Here is an 18,437-nt window from a genome sequence, read left to right on the forward strand (position 1 = left end):
ACAGCGCAGCTGGCAAACAGGGTGGTGCAGGGCGTGTGAGCAAACTCTCCAACGCCCACATACCAGTCTCGTCCTACGTGGCACATCAAATCCACCTTTTCGTGTCAAGATTCATGCAAAAGATAATCAACAACGATTCAGGCGTATGGGCGAGTTGAAGAATGCCCACACGTGTGGGCGTTAGTATTTTCGTTGAAAAAAGAGTGCATGAGGAGGGATCGAGCTCACAACATTCTCTTCGAACCTTACCTTATGGCAGCCAACAACTGAACTACATCACATCTATGCTAGAAAACAAGATCCGATTGCTAACGAATAGTTCTCCATCACTTATTTTTGCAACGAATCAGATCAACTTATATATGCGTGGGTGGAGAGAATCAATAAGCTGAGACAACAATAGAGGGTGCGAGTTGCGAGAATCAATAAGCTGAGGCATCATTAGAGAAATTGTTTACCAAAGAGAAACGAACAAGTTAGGCCGAGGAAAAACATGCACAGTCGGAGGATTCGGTAGGGCAAGGTGGGCCGCTCGCCCTACCTTGTTGTTTTTACGTGTACATGTATGCAGATTTGATTGATCGCTAGAAAAAAAAAGTCCTCCATGCTCTTAGTTTGAAATTATATAAACCAATAAAGTGTATCTGAAAAAATAAAAAAATCAGAACGCGTGCACAAAGGACTCTTAGTTTGACAAGAACTGGTACAGATCCCTGATTCCCACATTGACTCAGCACCGTCGTTCTTCTTGTCTCGGAGTCTTTTCTCCTTACATGGCAGAGCGGAGAGAATATATAGTACGACACCGGCCGTATATGCGGATAATAAGGTCAAGTTCTCCGCATACATATACACAAGACCACGCTCATAAGTCGTGACCTACCCATCGCGCCCTGCACTCCCCTATTGCGATGGGCAACGTTAACAGCGGACTTTTCCTCCATGGCGAGTGCCAGTCCGAGACGTCGTCGACCTGCTCCACTGAGAGCGCCATGTCGGCCCACAATTTCGTGGTGCGCGATTACCCGCTGCTTGAGGGCATTGGTGCCGGCGAGTTTGTCAGCTCGAGCACGTTCAGCGTCGGCGGCTACGCGTGGACGATCAAGTTCTACCCCGACGGGGAGCAGAAAGACAAATCTAGCGACATGACCTCCTGTTATCTGTATTGCACCAGCAAAGCGAACAACGTGAGGACGCGCTTCTCCTTGGACGTGGTGGAGAAATTAGACGTGTTAAACATTTTAACAGATACGTATATTGCATATGCGTTACATATCTTGGATGACAAGCTAGGTAGTTAGAGATAGAGTTGTTTTATTATTCTAACTCCTTATCTCTTTTCCCTATCCCGCATGTATCGCTGGGGTTCGTTCTATCGATCCCTCTCTCTGTAACGCCACGAGACATCTCTCGTAAGACATCAATAAATACCTACGGCTCTCCCTGTTTTGGAGAGTAGGAACGCTTCCATATTTCACATGGTAATCAGAGCCATCTTCTTCCATCTCGTCTAGCCATCCCCTTCCTTGAACTCGACTATGTCGACATCCTCATCCGTCGTTTCCTCCGGTCTCAACAACAATGTCTCCGAACCACTTACCCGATCCAACTACATACTCTGGCATGCTCAAGCCCGCTCCCAGATCATGGGGGCCGGTCTCTTTGGATACATCGACCAAACCATAGCCGAACCACCAAAAACCCTAACCAGCAAAACCTTCGAGGGCAAAGATCAAGTTGTTCCAAACCCTGCTTATGCGCCTTGGTTGATCCAAGATCAACAGATCATCACCTACTTGCTCCGCAACCTCTCCAAGAAAGTGTTAGTTCAAGTAGCTTCCCTAGAAACTTCTGCCGCCATATGGTCAGCTCTTGCCAATATGTTCTCTGCCCAATCCAGATCCAAAGCCAACCATGTGCGCATATCCCTCACCACCGCCCAGAAAGGAACCCAATCCGCCTCTGTGTACTTTGGGCACATGCGCGGTCTCGCCGATGAGCTAGCAGCAGCAGGAAAACCCATCATAGAGAATGAACTCGTCTCCCACATCATATCCGGTCTTGACATGGACTATCAGCCAATAATCTCTGCACTTGATGTGCGTCCTGATGATGTCACAGTCGATGAGCTCTTCGGCATGGTGGCCACTTTCGATCAGAGGGTCGAGATGTTCCAGGGGCACGGGCGCTGGTGCCTTCAAATCATCGGCAAACGCCGCATCACGCGGCCGAGGAGGTGGCTCGGCCAAGGGCTATTGCGGCGGCGGCAGCGGTGGCAGCCCCTACCCCAACAACGGCGGCGGCGGCGGAGGCTACCCCAACAACGGCGACAGCGGTGGTCCTCGTCGTGGCACTGGAAACGGTGGCGGCGGCCACTACCCCAACAATAGCGGCGGCGACGAAGGCTACTATGGTGGTGGCGGTGGCGACCACGACAACCACTATCAGGGAGGAGGCCGACCCTTCTACACCAACAATAGGGGCGGCCAAAACCACTACAACAACAATTTTCGCGGGTATGATGAGTATGAAGGCAAGTGTCAAATTTGTAAGAAAACTAATCACATAGCAAAGCAATGCAAGTGGCGGTATGCTGAAGATAAGAAGAAGGTTGCCGCATGAGCCAACACATCCTATGGTGTGGACACCAATTGGTATGTGGACTCCGGAGCAACGGATCACATCACCCACGAGCTAGAGAAGGTCACAATGCATGAGAGATACCATGGGCAAGATCAAGTTCATAATGCAGATGGAACAGGTATGGAGATAAGCAATATTGGTCATTCAATTATTCATTCCCCTCATAGAGATATTCATCTTAATAATATTCATCACTGCCCTAGCTCATCAAAGAATCTCTTATCTGTTCATCGCATTGCTCTTGACAATCATGTGTTTTTAGAGTTTCACCCCTTCTTTTTCTTGATCAAGGATCAGGTCACGAGGCAAATCCTCTACCGAGGTAGATGCATGGACGGACTCTACCCGTTGATTCCCAAAGTTAGCAGATTCAATAAACAAGTTTGTGCCGCCATTAAACTCTCCTTAGAGTGATGGCATGCCTGTTTAGGTCATCCTTCCTTTACTATTGTCAAGCAAGTACTTAGCAAGAATAAACTCCCAGTTGTTGGTGAGCATAATTCTGAAACAATTTGTGATTCGTGCCAAAGAGCCAAAAGTCATCAGTTACCATATCCTGTCTCAACTAGTGTTTCTACCAAACCATTACAACTCATTTTTTCTGATGTGTGGGGCCCTGCTCCTGTCTTTGTTGGTAAACATGCATATTATGTTAGCTTCATTGATGACTTTAGCAAGTATACGTGGATTTATCTTCTCAAGAAAAGATCCGATGTATTTCAAGTTTTCCATAACTTTCAAGCACTTGTTGAAAGAAAGTTTGATAGCAAAATCATCGCCGTCCAGTTTGACTGTGGCGGTGAATATGAGAAACTCAACTCGTTTATTCAGAAATTGGGAATATCTCATCATGTTTCATGTCCTCACGCTCATCAGCAAAATGGGTCTGCTGAACGCAAACACAGACACATTAATGTTGAAGTAGGCCTCGCATTACTTGCTGCCGCATCTATGCCACTGAAATTTTGGGACGAAGCCTTTCTCACCGATGTACACCTTATCAATATTCTGCCTAGTCGTGTTATCAAGAATGAAACTCCTACCGAACGTCTTTTGCATGTCAAACCTGACTATGCACCACTTCGTGTGTTTGGGTGTGCTTGTTGGCCCAATCTTCGTCCCTATAACAATCGGAAACTTATGTTCCAGTCGAAACAATGCGTTTTCCTTGGCTACAGTGCACAACACAAAGGAGTCAAATGTTTAGATGTTTCCACCGGACGAGTGTATATCTCCCGTGATGTGGTTTTTGATGAGACTCAATTTCCTTTCTCCACTCTTCATCCTAATGTCGGAGCTCTCCTTAGAAAAGAAATCCTTCTCTTACCCTCACATCTCTTCGGTGCAGCTAGTGGGGAAGAAAATAATTGCAATGATCAATATTTGTCTAACTCTCCTAATGGTGTGCCTGAGTTTACTGTTTCAGCAAGTCCCAGCGAAGAAAATGATGCACATCCACCAGAAAATCAAGATGAAATTGATGCTACAGCGCAACATTTTATGTGCACGGGTTCCCCTGGCGTATCTGCTTCGGGATCGCCGCCCTCTGCAGCGCGATCGCCTTCGGGATCCTCCCAGGAGACCGCGCCAGGCGCGTCAGGTGCAGCGCACCCAGCTGCCACGGGATCCGCGCGGTCGGTGGGGCCTCCACCAGGGTTTCCCCACCCGATGCATGCATGCCGGCCCAACCAGCCAGAGGCCTCCGCATGGCGGTCCCCCACGCCCGGGCCCTCCACTCGCGCGGTCTCGCCCGACCACCCGCGCACGGTTGCTCCGCTCTTTCCTGAGGCAGATCCGTCTGACGCCTCGGCCGGTGCGGCCCACGACGCGCCCTCGGGATCGGGCGCTGTCAGCGCTCCCGGATCGCCTTCGGGATCCGTTGCGGCTGATCCGCTCCAATCGCCTGGATCTCCTGCGGCTGCACCTTCTACAGGACCCCCTACGCCACCACGCACGAGGTTACAAAAAGGAGTCACTACAAGAATTAATTACAAGAATATTTCCAAATATGACCTCACATGTTTAACAGGAGAATCTAGCGAGCCTAATACTTTAGCTACAGCTCTTGGTGACTCGCGCTGGAAACATGCAATGGAGGAAGAATTCTCTGCTTCGCAACGTAACAAGACATGGCATCTCGTCCCTCCTCGAGAAGGTACAAATCTCATTGACTACAAATGGGTTTAGAGAATTAAGAGGAAATCTGATGGTTCCATTGGTCGCTACAAAGCTCGCCTAGTTGCAAAGGGTTTTAAACAACGCTATGGCATTGACTACGAGGACACCTTTAGTCCTGTTGTCAAAGCAGCTACTATTCATCTTGTGCTATCTGTTGTTGTTTCGAGGGGATGGTGTCTCAGACAGCTAGACGTACAGAACGCGTTTCTTCATGGTGTTCTGGAAGAAGAGGTGTACATGAAACAGCCTCCTGGCTTTGAGGATAAAAATGCACCGTTCCATGTCTGCAAGCTTGATAAGGCCCTGTATGGACTCAAGCAAGCCCCTCGAGCATGGTACTCGCGGTTGAGTATGAAACTGCAAGCACTTGGTTTTGCTCCTTCCAAGTCTGACACATCTTTGTTTATTTACAACAAGTTTCATACTACCATGTTTGTTCTCATCTATGTCGATGATATTATCGTTACTAGCCTTGTTAAATGATCTCAGAACAGACTTTGCTCTCAAAGACCTAGGAGACTTGCACTACTTCCTAGGTATTGAAGTTCAGAAGACTGAGCATGGCATTCATCTGTCACAAGGAAAATATGTTACTGATCTCTTAAGTAGGATTGGCATGCAGGATTGCAAACCCTCACCTACTCCTTTGTCTAACTCAGAACCTCTCTCCCTGACAGCAGGAGAACTCCTGAATCAGGAAGACAGTACCAGCTATAGGATTATTGTTGGTGCACTCCAGTATTTAACTCTTACGAGACCTGACATCTCCTTTGCAGTCAACAAAGTTTGTTAATTTCTGCATGCACCTACCACAGCTCACTAGACAGTAGCAAAACGTATTCTGAGGTATGTAAAGAATACAATAAGTATGGGTCTCATGATAAATCGATCCTCCTCCACTCGAGTCAGTGCCTTCTTTGATGCAGATTGGGCTAGGTGTGTGGATGATTGTCGGTCCACGGGGGGATTTGCTATCCTTCAGGGACCAAATCTGATTTCTTGGTGTGCAAAGAAACAAGCCACTGTGTCCAGGTCCAGTACTGAAGCTGAGTACAAAGCATTGGCCAATGCTACCGCTGAGATCATTTGGTTTCAAGCCATCTTAAAAGAGCTTGGAATATTGCAAACTGAAACTCTACTTCTTTGGTGTGACAATCTTGGAGCAACTTATTTGTCTGCTAATCCAGTTTTCCATGCCAGAACCAAACACATCGAGATAGATTTTCATTTTGTTAGAGAAAGAGTTGCCAACAAAGAGTTAGAGATCCGGTTTATTCCATCCAAGGATCAACTTGCAGACGGGTTCACAAAGGCACTACCAACCAGGAGTTTTGAAGAATTTCGTCGTAATCTCAACCTAGTTCGGTTTTGATTATGGGGGAGTGTTAAACATTGTAACAGATACGTATATTGCATATGCGTTAAATATCTTGGATGACAAGCTAGGTAGTTAGAGATAGAGTTGTTTTATTGTTTTAACTCCTTATCTCTTCTCCCTATCCCGCATGTATCTCTGGGGTTCGTTCTATCGACCCCTCTCTCTGTAACGCCACGAGACATCTCTCGTAAGACATCAATAAATACCTGCGGCTCTCCCTGTTTTGGAGAGTAGGAACGCTTTCATATTTCACAAGACGGCCAGGTACAAGTTACAACCTCCGATTGCGACGAGCATACATTCTGTGCACCACACTACAGTTGGGGGTACCAGAGATATGTCCAGAAATCGACGCTTAGAGCTCTGTCGGATGCCAACAACGGCCGTTTCACGATAAGATGCGTTCTCCAGGTCATACATGAAACTCGAACGGTGCGCAACAGGAGACCTGTCGAGGTGCCGCCGCCGAGCCTGCGAGAGAGCCTTGAGCACATGCTCAAGGATGAAGAAGGTGCAGATGTGACGTTCAGTGTGCGCGACCAGCTGTTCAGAGCCCATAGATGTGTGTTGGCTGCACGTTCTAAGGTTTTCAAGGCCGAGCTCTTTGGACCGATGAAGGAAAGCAATACAGGGCACATCATGGTGGACGACATGGAGCCCGAGGTCTTTGAGGCACTTCTTCACTTCATGTACACGGACGCTATGCCAGATGACGATGAAGACGAAGGCAAAATTGTAAGGCTACAACACTTGCTAGTTGCCGCGGACAGGTACGGAGTAGATAGGTTGAAGGTCATGTGTGAAGACAAGCTCTATGAGGGCATTGATGTCGAGACAGTTGCAACCACGTTGCTTCTAGCAGAGCAGCATCACTGTGAGGATCTTAAGGAAGCTTGCATTCAGTTTATAAGTTCACCACGGGACAAACTACGTGCTGTCATGGCAACTAATGGATTCAAGCAACTTGTAGCTAGTTGTCCTTTGCTCATGGAGGATATACTGAAGGGGGTGTCCTGCACCTAGAATGTGAGGTGACTATTCACACCGTGCAGGCCAAATATTATCTGTCGTGTACGGATCATGTCAGATTTTAGTCATATTTGTTTTACCACACTTTTTACGTTGCCATGATAATTCTTGGATTTTCTGGTTATAAGCTCTCGATTTCACATTTTAGGAATATTGCATACGATGCCTTACAAAATTTGTTTTTTTTTGAGAAAAAGATAGGATTGTAGTACTGGATGATCTGCGTTGCTCGTTCGTTCTATCTTTGCCGGCGAATAGCAAACATGGTTATGGTAGCACTGCCAAACCATGGTGGCCTCTAGATATTAAACCTTCATTGTTCTACCGATGAACTAAGCCGGCTCCAGGTAAATGTGTAGCGATCCCTGAAATGATGAAAAAGTATATAGCTGTTCTTGAAGAAAAATACTATAAAACTTGTCAGGATAATGGTAGATTAGCGACACAGACTATCATAAGGTAAGGCATCAAAGTGCCTCCCCCCCCTCTCTGACAGGGAAAACAGCTGGTGGGACAATAATGTAGGGTAAGTCGACACGATGATAACGGGTTTAGGAGGCAATGTTGGCGCCTTTGTCGTTGCTAATCGGATGACTCTACCTCCAGGGATAGTGGATCAGGATGCTAATGACAACAATAATCCCCAATGGTTGGAGCTGGGTATCAATCTTGGCATGAAGGGAGGGGCATATGTAGTGTGCAGTACTGAAGGGGGTTAAGGTTTCAATTTGTTAAAAGGTACATCCTCTGCCAAATCTATCTATCTTACTTGATAATATATATGTGGTGAAATAATTTTTATATATCTTCCTTCATAAATATATAAGTACAAATTATATATGTACCACGTCGGCGTAATGCAAGCCATATCGTTGGACATCTCTTAGACAAGCTACACATTGCGGCACTCTTCCTTTTCGCGGTTACATCTACCCAATCTTGATGATGGCAGTAAGATTGTATGCTTGTTTATGTCCTACATTTTGGTATGTTATCCTTCAAATAAGTGATGGATGGATTGATTTATGGGAGTATGGCTAGAGGCGCGTGCTCCTGGGAACACCAACGGATTTCCGAGTAGTTTGTTTCTTTTATATATATAGGAGTATCTCTTTTCTGAAGATGACTAATATTATTTCTTGGTAAAACATGGTTGGAGCACCTCTTTAGGGATGGCATGCAGGATTGGTGGATTGGTTAAGCCTGGAAGTTGTGGCAAATAATGATTTTGCAATATGTTTCATCTTGATCTGATTTCCTAGGATGGAAGTACTCCAGGATGGAAGTACTAGTAATATTTTGTAGAAAGTGTAATCCTAATACAAGGGAGTTTCATGTAGTATCATGTCCTAGAGCTTAGATGATTTGCTATGTCGGTGTACAAAAGTAGGGGCTCTCCTTTTGACCTATTTACTTGTGCATGGGCAGTCAGAGCCTCCTGCCACGGCCGCGCATAACAGGGCAGGGAAAGGGGAGCCGGAGAGAAGCCGAAGGCACAAGACGAAGCAAAGCAACGACAAGGACCAAGGCCAAAAAAAGATCATATGGACGAAGCAGGTTTCCCCGGCAAGGACCCTTGCGGGGCAGCTCGCCCACGCCAGCCGAGCGAGCCACCCTCGAGCCCACCAACACTCGACAAATGCATTGGGACAGGGCTCGGGAGGCACCTCTGTGGTGGCATGCAGATATTTGTGAAGACAAAGAATAGTCAAAATCAAATGAGGATAGGAAGGCAGCCATCCTCATCGAAGAAACCCACAAGACCCCTGGCAAGATCCTTGCTGGGGACGCCTGCGCGCCACGGCAAGACCCTTGCCGGGCCACCCGGCAAGGCCCTTGCTGGGCCACTTGGCAAGGCCCTCGCCAAGCGCACCAGCAGGGCCACCGTCAGGCCCAGACCAGCCGAGTCTCCGCCACCGTTCGCATGCAGCTGCCGACCCAACCAGCTAGGCAGGCACTTGCGTGGCAACATGCAGCCCTTCGTGGAGGCTCCACCACCGCGCCCCCTCAGCTGCCTGCCCGCCTACATGGCACCACATGCATCGCTGGCCATGGCACGTGTCGAAGCTTGGAGGAGCGGCGACGGACGGGACGGGCCTCGCCCCCGTCCCCGATAAAGTGAAGGGACACCTAAGCCTCGCATTAAATGCGCTTTGTCCTGTAATACCAGCGATAAGCTCGTGACGCCGTAGCACTTTCCACCTTCTGTGTGCCACTGTGGCAGCCCCTTTCGCCTATAAAAGGAGGCCCATGGCACACGGGAGAAGGATTCGGCTTTTTGGAGCTCGTTACACTCCGTAGCTAGTTCAAGAACTCAGAATACATCCACCAAAGCAGGACTAGGGTTTTACGCATCCTCACGGCCCGAATCTGGATAAACGAATTGCGTGCTCTCTGTTAGACCCTCTCTTCTCTCAACCCCACGCCCCGCAACCGCAGTAGGGATTCTTGTGATCCCATAGGTGTCGTTTCCCACCGACATCTTTGGCGCGCCAGGTAGGGGGCGCGCAATTGTGAGAATCTGGTCTGGTGGTTAGCCTAGCGGTTCTTCATTGCCATGGCCCCTAAGAAGAAGACGGCCACGGCGATCGGCTCGTTGGGGGCCGAACGGCCCGTGCCGGTCATGGACAGGACTCGGGCCGCGGCCCGCGAACACCAGCACCACCCAGGCAGTCGGAGCCTGGCGAGTGGCGTCGTTCATGCACCAGACGATCGGCCCCACCCCGCCGGACCCAAAGATGGAGCTGGGCCCCCTGCCGGCGGCGCGGGGCCCTCCGGGGGTGTCGTTGCGCCGACTCCGGGTGGCGCGGTGACCTCCAGGATGCATACACCGGCGACCACCGTGCGTTCTTCCCATGGTGTGCGCGCCAAATAGCGTCACCACATTGGTGACCCTGGGCACCGTCGTGGGAAGAGCCCTGTGCGTCGCCAGCAAGACGAAGGAGTTCAACACGCTCGCCGAAGCACTAGTGAAAATGGCACGCAGTCGCTGGGTCGTGACAGAGCTCCTTCTAACATAGTTAGAAGTCGAAGTGCGCCGCGATCCACTCAGCTGTCACCGCCACCCACGCCAGCGGAAGCCTTGGCACGCTCACAGCTGCTCCTCGACTTCCCTCCTGCTGCGGAGAAGCTCGATGAGTGGAGGGCCACCATCCGGAGCCTCGTCGCTGACGCGAACAAAGATGATCCGCGACCGCCGGGGCCCTCGGGTCGACGCTCCATCGAACCACCACATGCTAGTGCTGGGAGGACCGGGGGAGCTGCGGCCACGGTGCAATCTCCTCCTCCTTGCCAGCCACCGCGGGCGTGGCCCTTCGCGACGACGCTGGTGATAACATCTCCATAGCGTCGTCCGATCCGCGGACCCTCCGCGACCAGCACCAGGTCCTTCGAGAGCGAGCTCACGAAGATGCTCGAACCACCGTTGAGCGCCGACACGAAACACACCGCTAGTCGGAAAAAGCGGGCGGGACCCGCTACGGACCACCCGCCACCGGGGGGCCCCGGCGGCCTACCTTACGAGGTGGGCTGCCCGGCTTTTACCCATGAGCTGAGTGTTGGAAATATGCCCTAGAGGCAATAATAAAAGCATTATTATTATATTTCCTTATTCATGATAATTGTCTTTATTCATGCTATAATTGTGTTATCCGGAAATCGTAATACATGTGTGAATAACAGACACCAACATGTCCCTAGTAAGCCTCTAGTTGACTAGCTCGTTGATCAACAGATAGTCATGGTTTCCTGACTATGGACATTGGATGTCATTGATAACGAGATCACATCATTAGGAGAATGATGTGATGGACAAGACCCAATCCTAAACATAGCACAAGATCGTATAGTTCGTTTGCTGGAGTTTTTCTAATGTCAAGTATCTTTTCCTTAGACCATGAGGTCGTGTAACTCCCGGATACCGTAGGAGTGCTTTGGGTATACCAAACGTCACAACGTAACTGGGTGACTATAAAGGTAGACTACGGGTATCTCCGAAAGTGTCTGTTGGGTTGACATGGATCAAGACTGGGATTTGTCACTCCGTATGATGGAGAGGTATCACCGGGCCCACTCGGTAATGCATCATCATAATGAGCTCAAAGTGACCAAGTGTCTGGTCACGGGATCATGCATTACGGTACGAGTAAAGTGACTTGCCGGTAACGAGATTGAACGAGGTATTGGGATACCGACGATCGAATCTCGGGCAAGTAACATATCGATTGACAAAGGGAATTGCATACGAGGTTGATTGAATCCTCGACATCGTGGTTCATCCGATGAGATCATCGTGGAGCATGTGGGAGCCAACATGGGTATCCAGATCCCGCTGTTGGTTATTGACCGGAGAGTCGTCTCGGTCATGTCTGCTTGTCTCCCGAACCCGTAGGGTCTACACACTTAAGGTTCGGTGACGCTAGGGTTGTGAAGATATGTATATGCAGTAACCCGAATATTTTTCGGAGTCCCGGATGAGATCCCAGACGTCACGAGGAGTTCCGGAATGGTCCGGAGGTAAAGAATTATATATAGGAAGTGCTGTTTCGGCCATCGGGACAAGTTTCGGGGTCACCGGTATTGTACCGGGACCACCGGAAGGGTCCCGGGGGTCCAACGGGTGGGGCCACCTATCCCGGGGGGCCCCATGGTCTGAAGTGGGAGGGAACCCAGCCCAATGTGGGCTGGGGCGCCACTCCCCTAGGGCCCATGCGGCTAGGGTTGAGGGGAAACCCTAAAGGGGGCGCCCCCTTGCTTGGGGGGCAAGCTCCCCACCCTTGGCCGCCGCCCCCCCTAGTAGATTCCATCTACTAGGGCCGGCGCCCCCTAGCACCCCTATATATAGTGGGGGAGAGGAGGGACTTCACACACCAGCCCCTGGCGCCTCCCTCTCTCCCCGTTACGTCTCTCTCTCGTAGTATAGGCGAAGCCCTGCTACTGTGACGCCCTGCATCCACCACCACGCCGTCGTGCTGCTGGATCTTCATCAACCTCTCCTTCCCCTTGCTGGATCAAGAAGGAGGAGACGTCTCCCGTCCCGTACGTGTGTTGAACGCGGAGGTGCCGTCCGTTCGGCGCTTGGTCATCGGTGATTTGGATCACGTCGTGTTCGACTACATCATCACCGTTCTTTGAACGCTTCCGCACGCGATCTACAAAGGTATGTAGATGCATCCGATGATTCGTTGCTAGATGAACTCCTAGATGGATCTTGGTGATACGAGTAGGAAAAATTTTGTTTTCTGCAACGTTCTCCAATAGTGGTATCAGAGCTAGGTCTATGTGTAGTTCTTCTTGCGCGAGTAGAACACAATTTGTTGTGGGCGTAGATTTGTCAACTTTCTTGCCGCTACTAGTCTTATCTTGCTTCAGCGGTATTGTGGGATGAAGCGGCCCGGACCAACCTTACACGTACGCTTACGTGAGACCGGTTCCACCGACTAACATGCACTAGTTGCATAAGGTGGCTGGCGGGTGTCTGTCTCTCCCACTTTAGTTGGAGCGGATTTGATGAACAGGGTCCTTATGAAGGGTAAATAGAAGTTGACAAATCACATTGTGGCTTTAACGTAGGTAAGAAGACGTTCTTGCTAGAACCCTAATTCAGCCACGTAAAAACTTGCAACAACAATTAGAGGACGTCTAACTTGTTTTTGCAGCAAGTGGTTTGTGATATGATATGGCCAAAGTTGTGATGAATGATGAATGATCTATATGTGATGTATGAGATGTTCATGCTATTGTAATAGGAATCACGACTTGCATGTCGATGAGTATGACAACCGGCAGGAGCCATAGGAGTTGTCTTTATTTTTTGTATGACCTGCGTGTCATTGAGAAACGCCATGTAAATTACTTTACTTTATTGCTAAACGCGTTAGCCACAGTAGTAGAAGTAATAGTTGGCGAGCAACTTCATGGAGACACGATGATGGAGATCATGATGATGGAGATCATGGTGTCAAGCCGGTGACAAGATGATCATGGAGCCCCAAGATGGAGATCAAAGGAGCTATGTGATATTGGCCATATCATGTCACGTTTATTATTTGATTGCATGTGATGTTTATCATGTTTTGCATCTTGTTTACTTAGAACGACGGTAGTAAATAAGATGATCCCTCATAATAATTTCAAGAAGTGTTCCCCCTAACAGTGCACCGTTGCGACAGTTCGCTGTTTCAAAACACCACGTGATGATCGGGTGTTTTATTCAGACGTTCACATACAACGGGTGTAAGACAGATTTACACATGCAAACACTTAGGTTGACTTGACGAGCCTAGCATGTACAGACATGGCCTCGGAACACAGAAGACCGAAAGGTCGAGCATGAGTCGTATAGAAGATACGATCAACATGAAGATGTTCACCGATGTTGACTAGTCCGTCTCACGTGATGATCGGACACGGCCTAGTTAAATCGGATCATGTGATACTTAGATGACTAGAGGGATGTCTAATCTAAGTGGGAGTTCATTAATAATTTGATTAGATGAACTTAATTATCATGAACTTAGTCTAAAATATTTTACAATATGTCTTGTAGATCAAATGGCCCACGTAGTCCTCAACTTCAACGCATTCCTAGAGAAAACCAAGCTGAAAGATGATGGCAGCAACTATACGGACTGGGTCCGGAACCTGAGGATCATCCTCATAGCTGCCAAGAAAGATTATGTCCTATAAGCACCTCTAGGTGAAGCTCCCGTCCCACAGAACCAAGACGTTATGAACGCTTGGCAGACACGTGTTGACGACTACTCCCTCGTTCAGTGCGGCATGCTTTACAGCTTAGAGCTGGGGCTCCAAAAGCGTTTTGAGAGACATGGAGCATATGAGATGTTCGAAGAGCTGAAAATGGTTTTTCAAGCTCATGCCCGGATCGAGAGATATGAAGTCTCCGATAAGTTCTTCAGCTGTAAGATGGAGGAAAATAGTTCTGTCAGTGAGCACATACTCACTATGTCTGGGTTACATAACCGCTTGTCTCAGCTGGGAGTTAATCTCCCGGATGATGCGGTCATTGACAGAATCCTCCAGTCGCTTCCACCAAGCTACAAGAGCTTTGTGATGAACTTCAACATGCAGGAGATGCAAAAGACAATTCCTGAGTTGTTCTCAATGCTGAAATCAGCGGAGGTAGAAGTCAAGAAGGAACATCAAGTGTTGATGGTCAATAAAACCACTAAGTTCAAGAAAGGCAACGGTAAAAAGAACTTCAAGAAGGACGGCAAGGAGGTTGCCGCGCCCGGCAAGCAAGCTGCCGGGAAGAAGCCAAAGAATGGACCCAAGCCCGAGACTGAGTGCTTTTATTGCAAGGGAAGCGGTCACTGGAAGCAGAACTGCCCTAAATACTTAGCGGACAAGAAGGCCGGCAAAACAAAAGGTATATGTGATATACATGTAATTGATGTATACCTCACTAGTGTCCGTAGTAGCTCCTGGGTATTTGATACCGGTGCAGTTGCTCACATTTGTAACTCAAAGCAGGGGCTGCGGAATAAGCGGAAACTGGCAAAGGACGAGGTGACGATGCGCGTCGGGAATGGTTCCAAGGTCAATGTGATCGCCGTCGGCACGCTGCCTCTATATCTACCTTTGGGATTAGTTTTAAACCTCAATAATTGTTATTTAGTGCCAGCTTTGAGCATGAACATTGTATCGGGATCTCGTTTAATTCAAGATGGCTACTCATTTAAATATGAGAATAATGGTTGTTCTATTTATATGAGAGATATGTTTTATGGTCATGCTCCTATGGTGAATGATTTATTCTTTATGAATCTCGAACATAATACTACACATGTTCATAATGTGAGTACCAAAAGATGTAAGGTTGATAATGATAGTCCCACATACTTGTGGCACTGCCGCCTTGGTCACATAGGTGTCAAACGCATGAAGAAGCTCCATGCAGATGACTTTTAGAGTCTCTTGATTATGAATCATTTGACACGTGCGAACCATGCCTTATGGGTAAAATGACCAAGACTCCGTTCTCAGGAACAATGGAGCGAGCAACCAACTTATTGGAAATCATACATACTGATGTGTGCGGTCCAATGAGCGTTGAGGCTCGCGGTGGCTATCGTTATGTTCTCACGCTCACTGATGATTTAAGTAGATATGGGTATATCTAATTAATGAAACACAAGTCTGAAACCTTTGAAAAGTTCAAGGAATTTCAGAGTGAGGTTGAAAATCAACGTGACAGGAAAATCAAGTTTCTACGATCAGATCGTGGAGGAGAATACTTGAGTCACGAATTTGGCACACACTTAAGAAAATGTGGAATAGTTTCACAACTCACGCCGCCTGGAACACCTCAGTGTAATGGTGTGTCCGAACGTCGTAATCGCACTCTATTAGATATGGTGCGATCTATGATGTCTCTTACCGATTTACCGCTATCTTTTTGGGGCTATGCTTTAGAGACTACCACATTCACTTTAAATAGGGCTCCGTCAAAATCCGTTGAGACGACACCGTATGAATTATGGTTTGGGAAGAAACCTAAGCTGTCGTTTCTAAAAGTTTGGGGATGCGATGCTTATGTCAAGAAACTTCAACCTGAAAAGCTCGAACCCAAGTCGGAAAAATGCGTCTTCATAGGATACCCAAAAGAAACTATTGGGTATACCTTCTACCTCAGATCCGAAGGCAAGATCTTTGTTGCCAAGAATGGATCCTTTCTAGAGAAAGAGTTTCTCTCGAAAGAAGTAAGTGGGAGGAAAGTAGAGCTTGATGAAGTATTACCTCTTGAACCGGAAAATGGCGCAACTCAAGAAAATGTTCCTGAGGTGCCTGCACCGACTAGAGAGGAAGTTAATGATAATGATCAAGATACTTCTGATCAAGCTCCTACTGAAATTCGAAGGTCCACAAGGACACGTTCCGCACCAGAGTGGTACGGCAACCCTGTCTTGGAAATCATGTTGTTAGACAACGGTGAACCTTCGAACTATGAAGAAGCGATGGCGGGCCCGGATTCCGACGAATGGCTAGAAGCCATGAAATCCGAGATAGGATCCATGTATGAAAACAAAGTATGGACTTTGACTGACTTGCCCGTTGAACGGTGAGCCATAGAAAATAAATGGATCTTTAAGAAGAAGACAGACGCGGATGGTAATGTGACCATCTATAAAGCTCGACTTGTCGCTAAGGGTTATCGACAAGTTCAAGGGGTTGACTACGATGAGACTTTCTCACCGGTAGCGAAGCTAAAGTCCGTCCGAATCATGTTAGCAATTGCCGCGTTTTACGATTATGAGATATGGCAAATGGACGTCAAAACGGCATTCCTTAATGGTTTCCTTAAGGAAGAATTGTATATGATGCAGCCGGAAGGTTTTGTGAATCCTAAGAATGCTGACAAGGTGTGCAAGCTCCAACGCTCGATTTATGGGCTGGTGCAAGCATCTCGGAGTTGGAACATTCGCTTTGATGAGATGATCAAAGCGTTTGGGTTTACGCAGACTTATGGAGAAGCCTGCGTTTACAAGAAAGTGAGTGGGAGCTCTGTAGCATTTCTCATATTATATGTAGATGACATACTATTGATGGGAAATGATATAGAACTCTTGGACAGCATCAAGGCCTACTTGAATAAGAGTTTTTCAATGAAGGACCTTGGAGAAGCTGCTTATATATTAGGCATCAAAATCTATAGAGATAGATCGAGACGCCTCATAGGTCTTTCACAAAGCACATACCTTGATAAGATATTGAAGAAGTTCAATATGGATCAATCTAAGAAGGGGTTCTTGCCTGTGTTACAAGGTATGAAATTGAGCTCAGCTCAATGTCCGACCACGGCAGAAGATATAGAAGAGATGAGCGTCATCCCCTATGCATCAGCCATAGGTTCTATTATGTATGCCATGCTGTGTACCAGACCTGATGTAAACCTTGCCGTAAGTTTGGTAGGAAGATATCAAAGTAATCCCGGCAAGGAACACTGGACAGCGGTCAAGAATATCCTGAAGTACCTGAAAAGGACTAAGGAAATGTTTCTCGTTTATGGAGGTGACGAAGAGCTCGTCGTAAAGGGTTACGTCGACGCTAGCTTCGACACAGATCTGGATGACTCTAAGTCACAAACTGGATACGTGTATATTTTGAATGGTGGGGCAGTAAGTTGGTGCAGTTGCAAGCAGAGCGTTGTGGCGGGATCTACATGTGAAGCGGAGTACATGGCAGCCTCGGAGGCAGCACATGAAGCAATATGGGTGAAGGAGTTCATCACCGACCTAGGAGTCATACCCAATGCGTCGGGGCCAATCAAACTCTTCTGTGACAACACTGGAGCTATTGCACTTGCCAAGGAGCTCAGGTTTCACAAGAAGACAAGGCACATCAAGCGTCGCTTCAACTCCATTCGTGAAAACGTTCAAGATGGAGACATAAATATTTGTAAAGTACATACGGACCTGAATGTAGCAGATCCATTGACTAAACCTCTCCCTAGAGCAAAACATGATCAACACCAGAATTCCATGGGTGTTCGATTCATCACAATGTAACTAGATTATTGACTCTAGTGCAAGTGGGAGACTATTGGAAATATGCCCTAGAGGCAATAATAAAAGCATTATTATTATATTTCCTTATTCATGATAATTGTCTTTATTCATGCTATAATTGTGTTATCCGGAAATCGTAATACATGTGTGAATAACAGACACCAACATGTCCCTAGTAAGCCTCTAGTTGACTAGCTCGTTGATCAACAGATAGTCATGGTTTCCTGACTATGGACATTGGATGTCATTGATAACGAGATCACATCATTAGGAGAATGATGTGATGGACAAGACCCAATCCTAAACATAGCACAAGATCGTATAGTTCGTTTGCTGGAGTTTTTCTAATGTCAAGTATCTTTTCCTTAGACCATGAGGTCGTGTAACTCCCGGATACCGTAGGAGTGCTTTGGGTATACCAAACGTCGCAACGTAACTGGGTGACTATAAAGGTAGACTACGGGTATCTCTGAAAGTGTCTGTTGGGTTGACATGGATCAAGACTGGGATTTGTCACTCCGTATGACGGAGAGGTATCACCGGGCCCACTCGGTAATGCATCATCATAATGAGCTCAAAGTGACCAAGTGTCTGGTCACGGGATCATGCATTACGGTACGAGTAAAGTGACTTGCCGGTAACGAGATTGAACGAGGTATTGGGATACCGACGATCGAATCTCG

The 18,437-nt window shown here is 47.7% G+C and overlaps 1 protein-coding gene across 2 annotated transcripts; it reads left to right on the plus strand.

Annotated features, from left to right (window-relative positions):
- The first annotated feature begins 911 nt into the window (after window positions 1-911).
- LOC125537917 (BTB/POZ and MATH domain-containing protein 2-like) lies at window positions 912-7,222 on the plus strand. Of its 2 annotated transcripts, none has more exons than XM_087540150.1 (2): window positions 912-1,229; window positions 6,434-7,222. In XM_087540150.1, exons 1-2 carry the CDS (start codon window positions 912-914, stop codon window positions 7,220-7,222), a joined length of 1,107 nt encoding a protein of 368 aa, XP_087396276.1. The 2 variants fall into 2 exon arrangements, with proteins under 2 accessions (XP_087396276.1, XP_087396277.1); XM_087540151.1 differs by having other exon boundaries at window positions 6,464-7,222.
- The last annotated feature ends 11,215 nt before the right edge of the window (window positions 7,223-18,437 follow it).

This window comes from Triticum urartu, chromosome 2A, assembly GCF_056163025.1.
Source record: "Triticum urartu cultivar PI428250 chromosome 2A, HENAU_Tu73, whole genome shotgun sequence".
Taxonomy (NCBI): domain Eukaryota; kingdom Viridiplantae; phylum Streptophyta; class Magnoliopsida; order Poales; family Poaceae; genus Triticum; species Triticum urartu.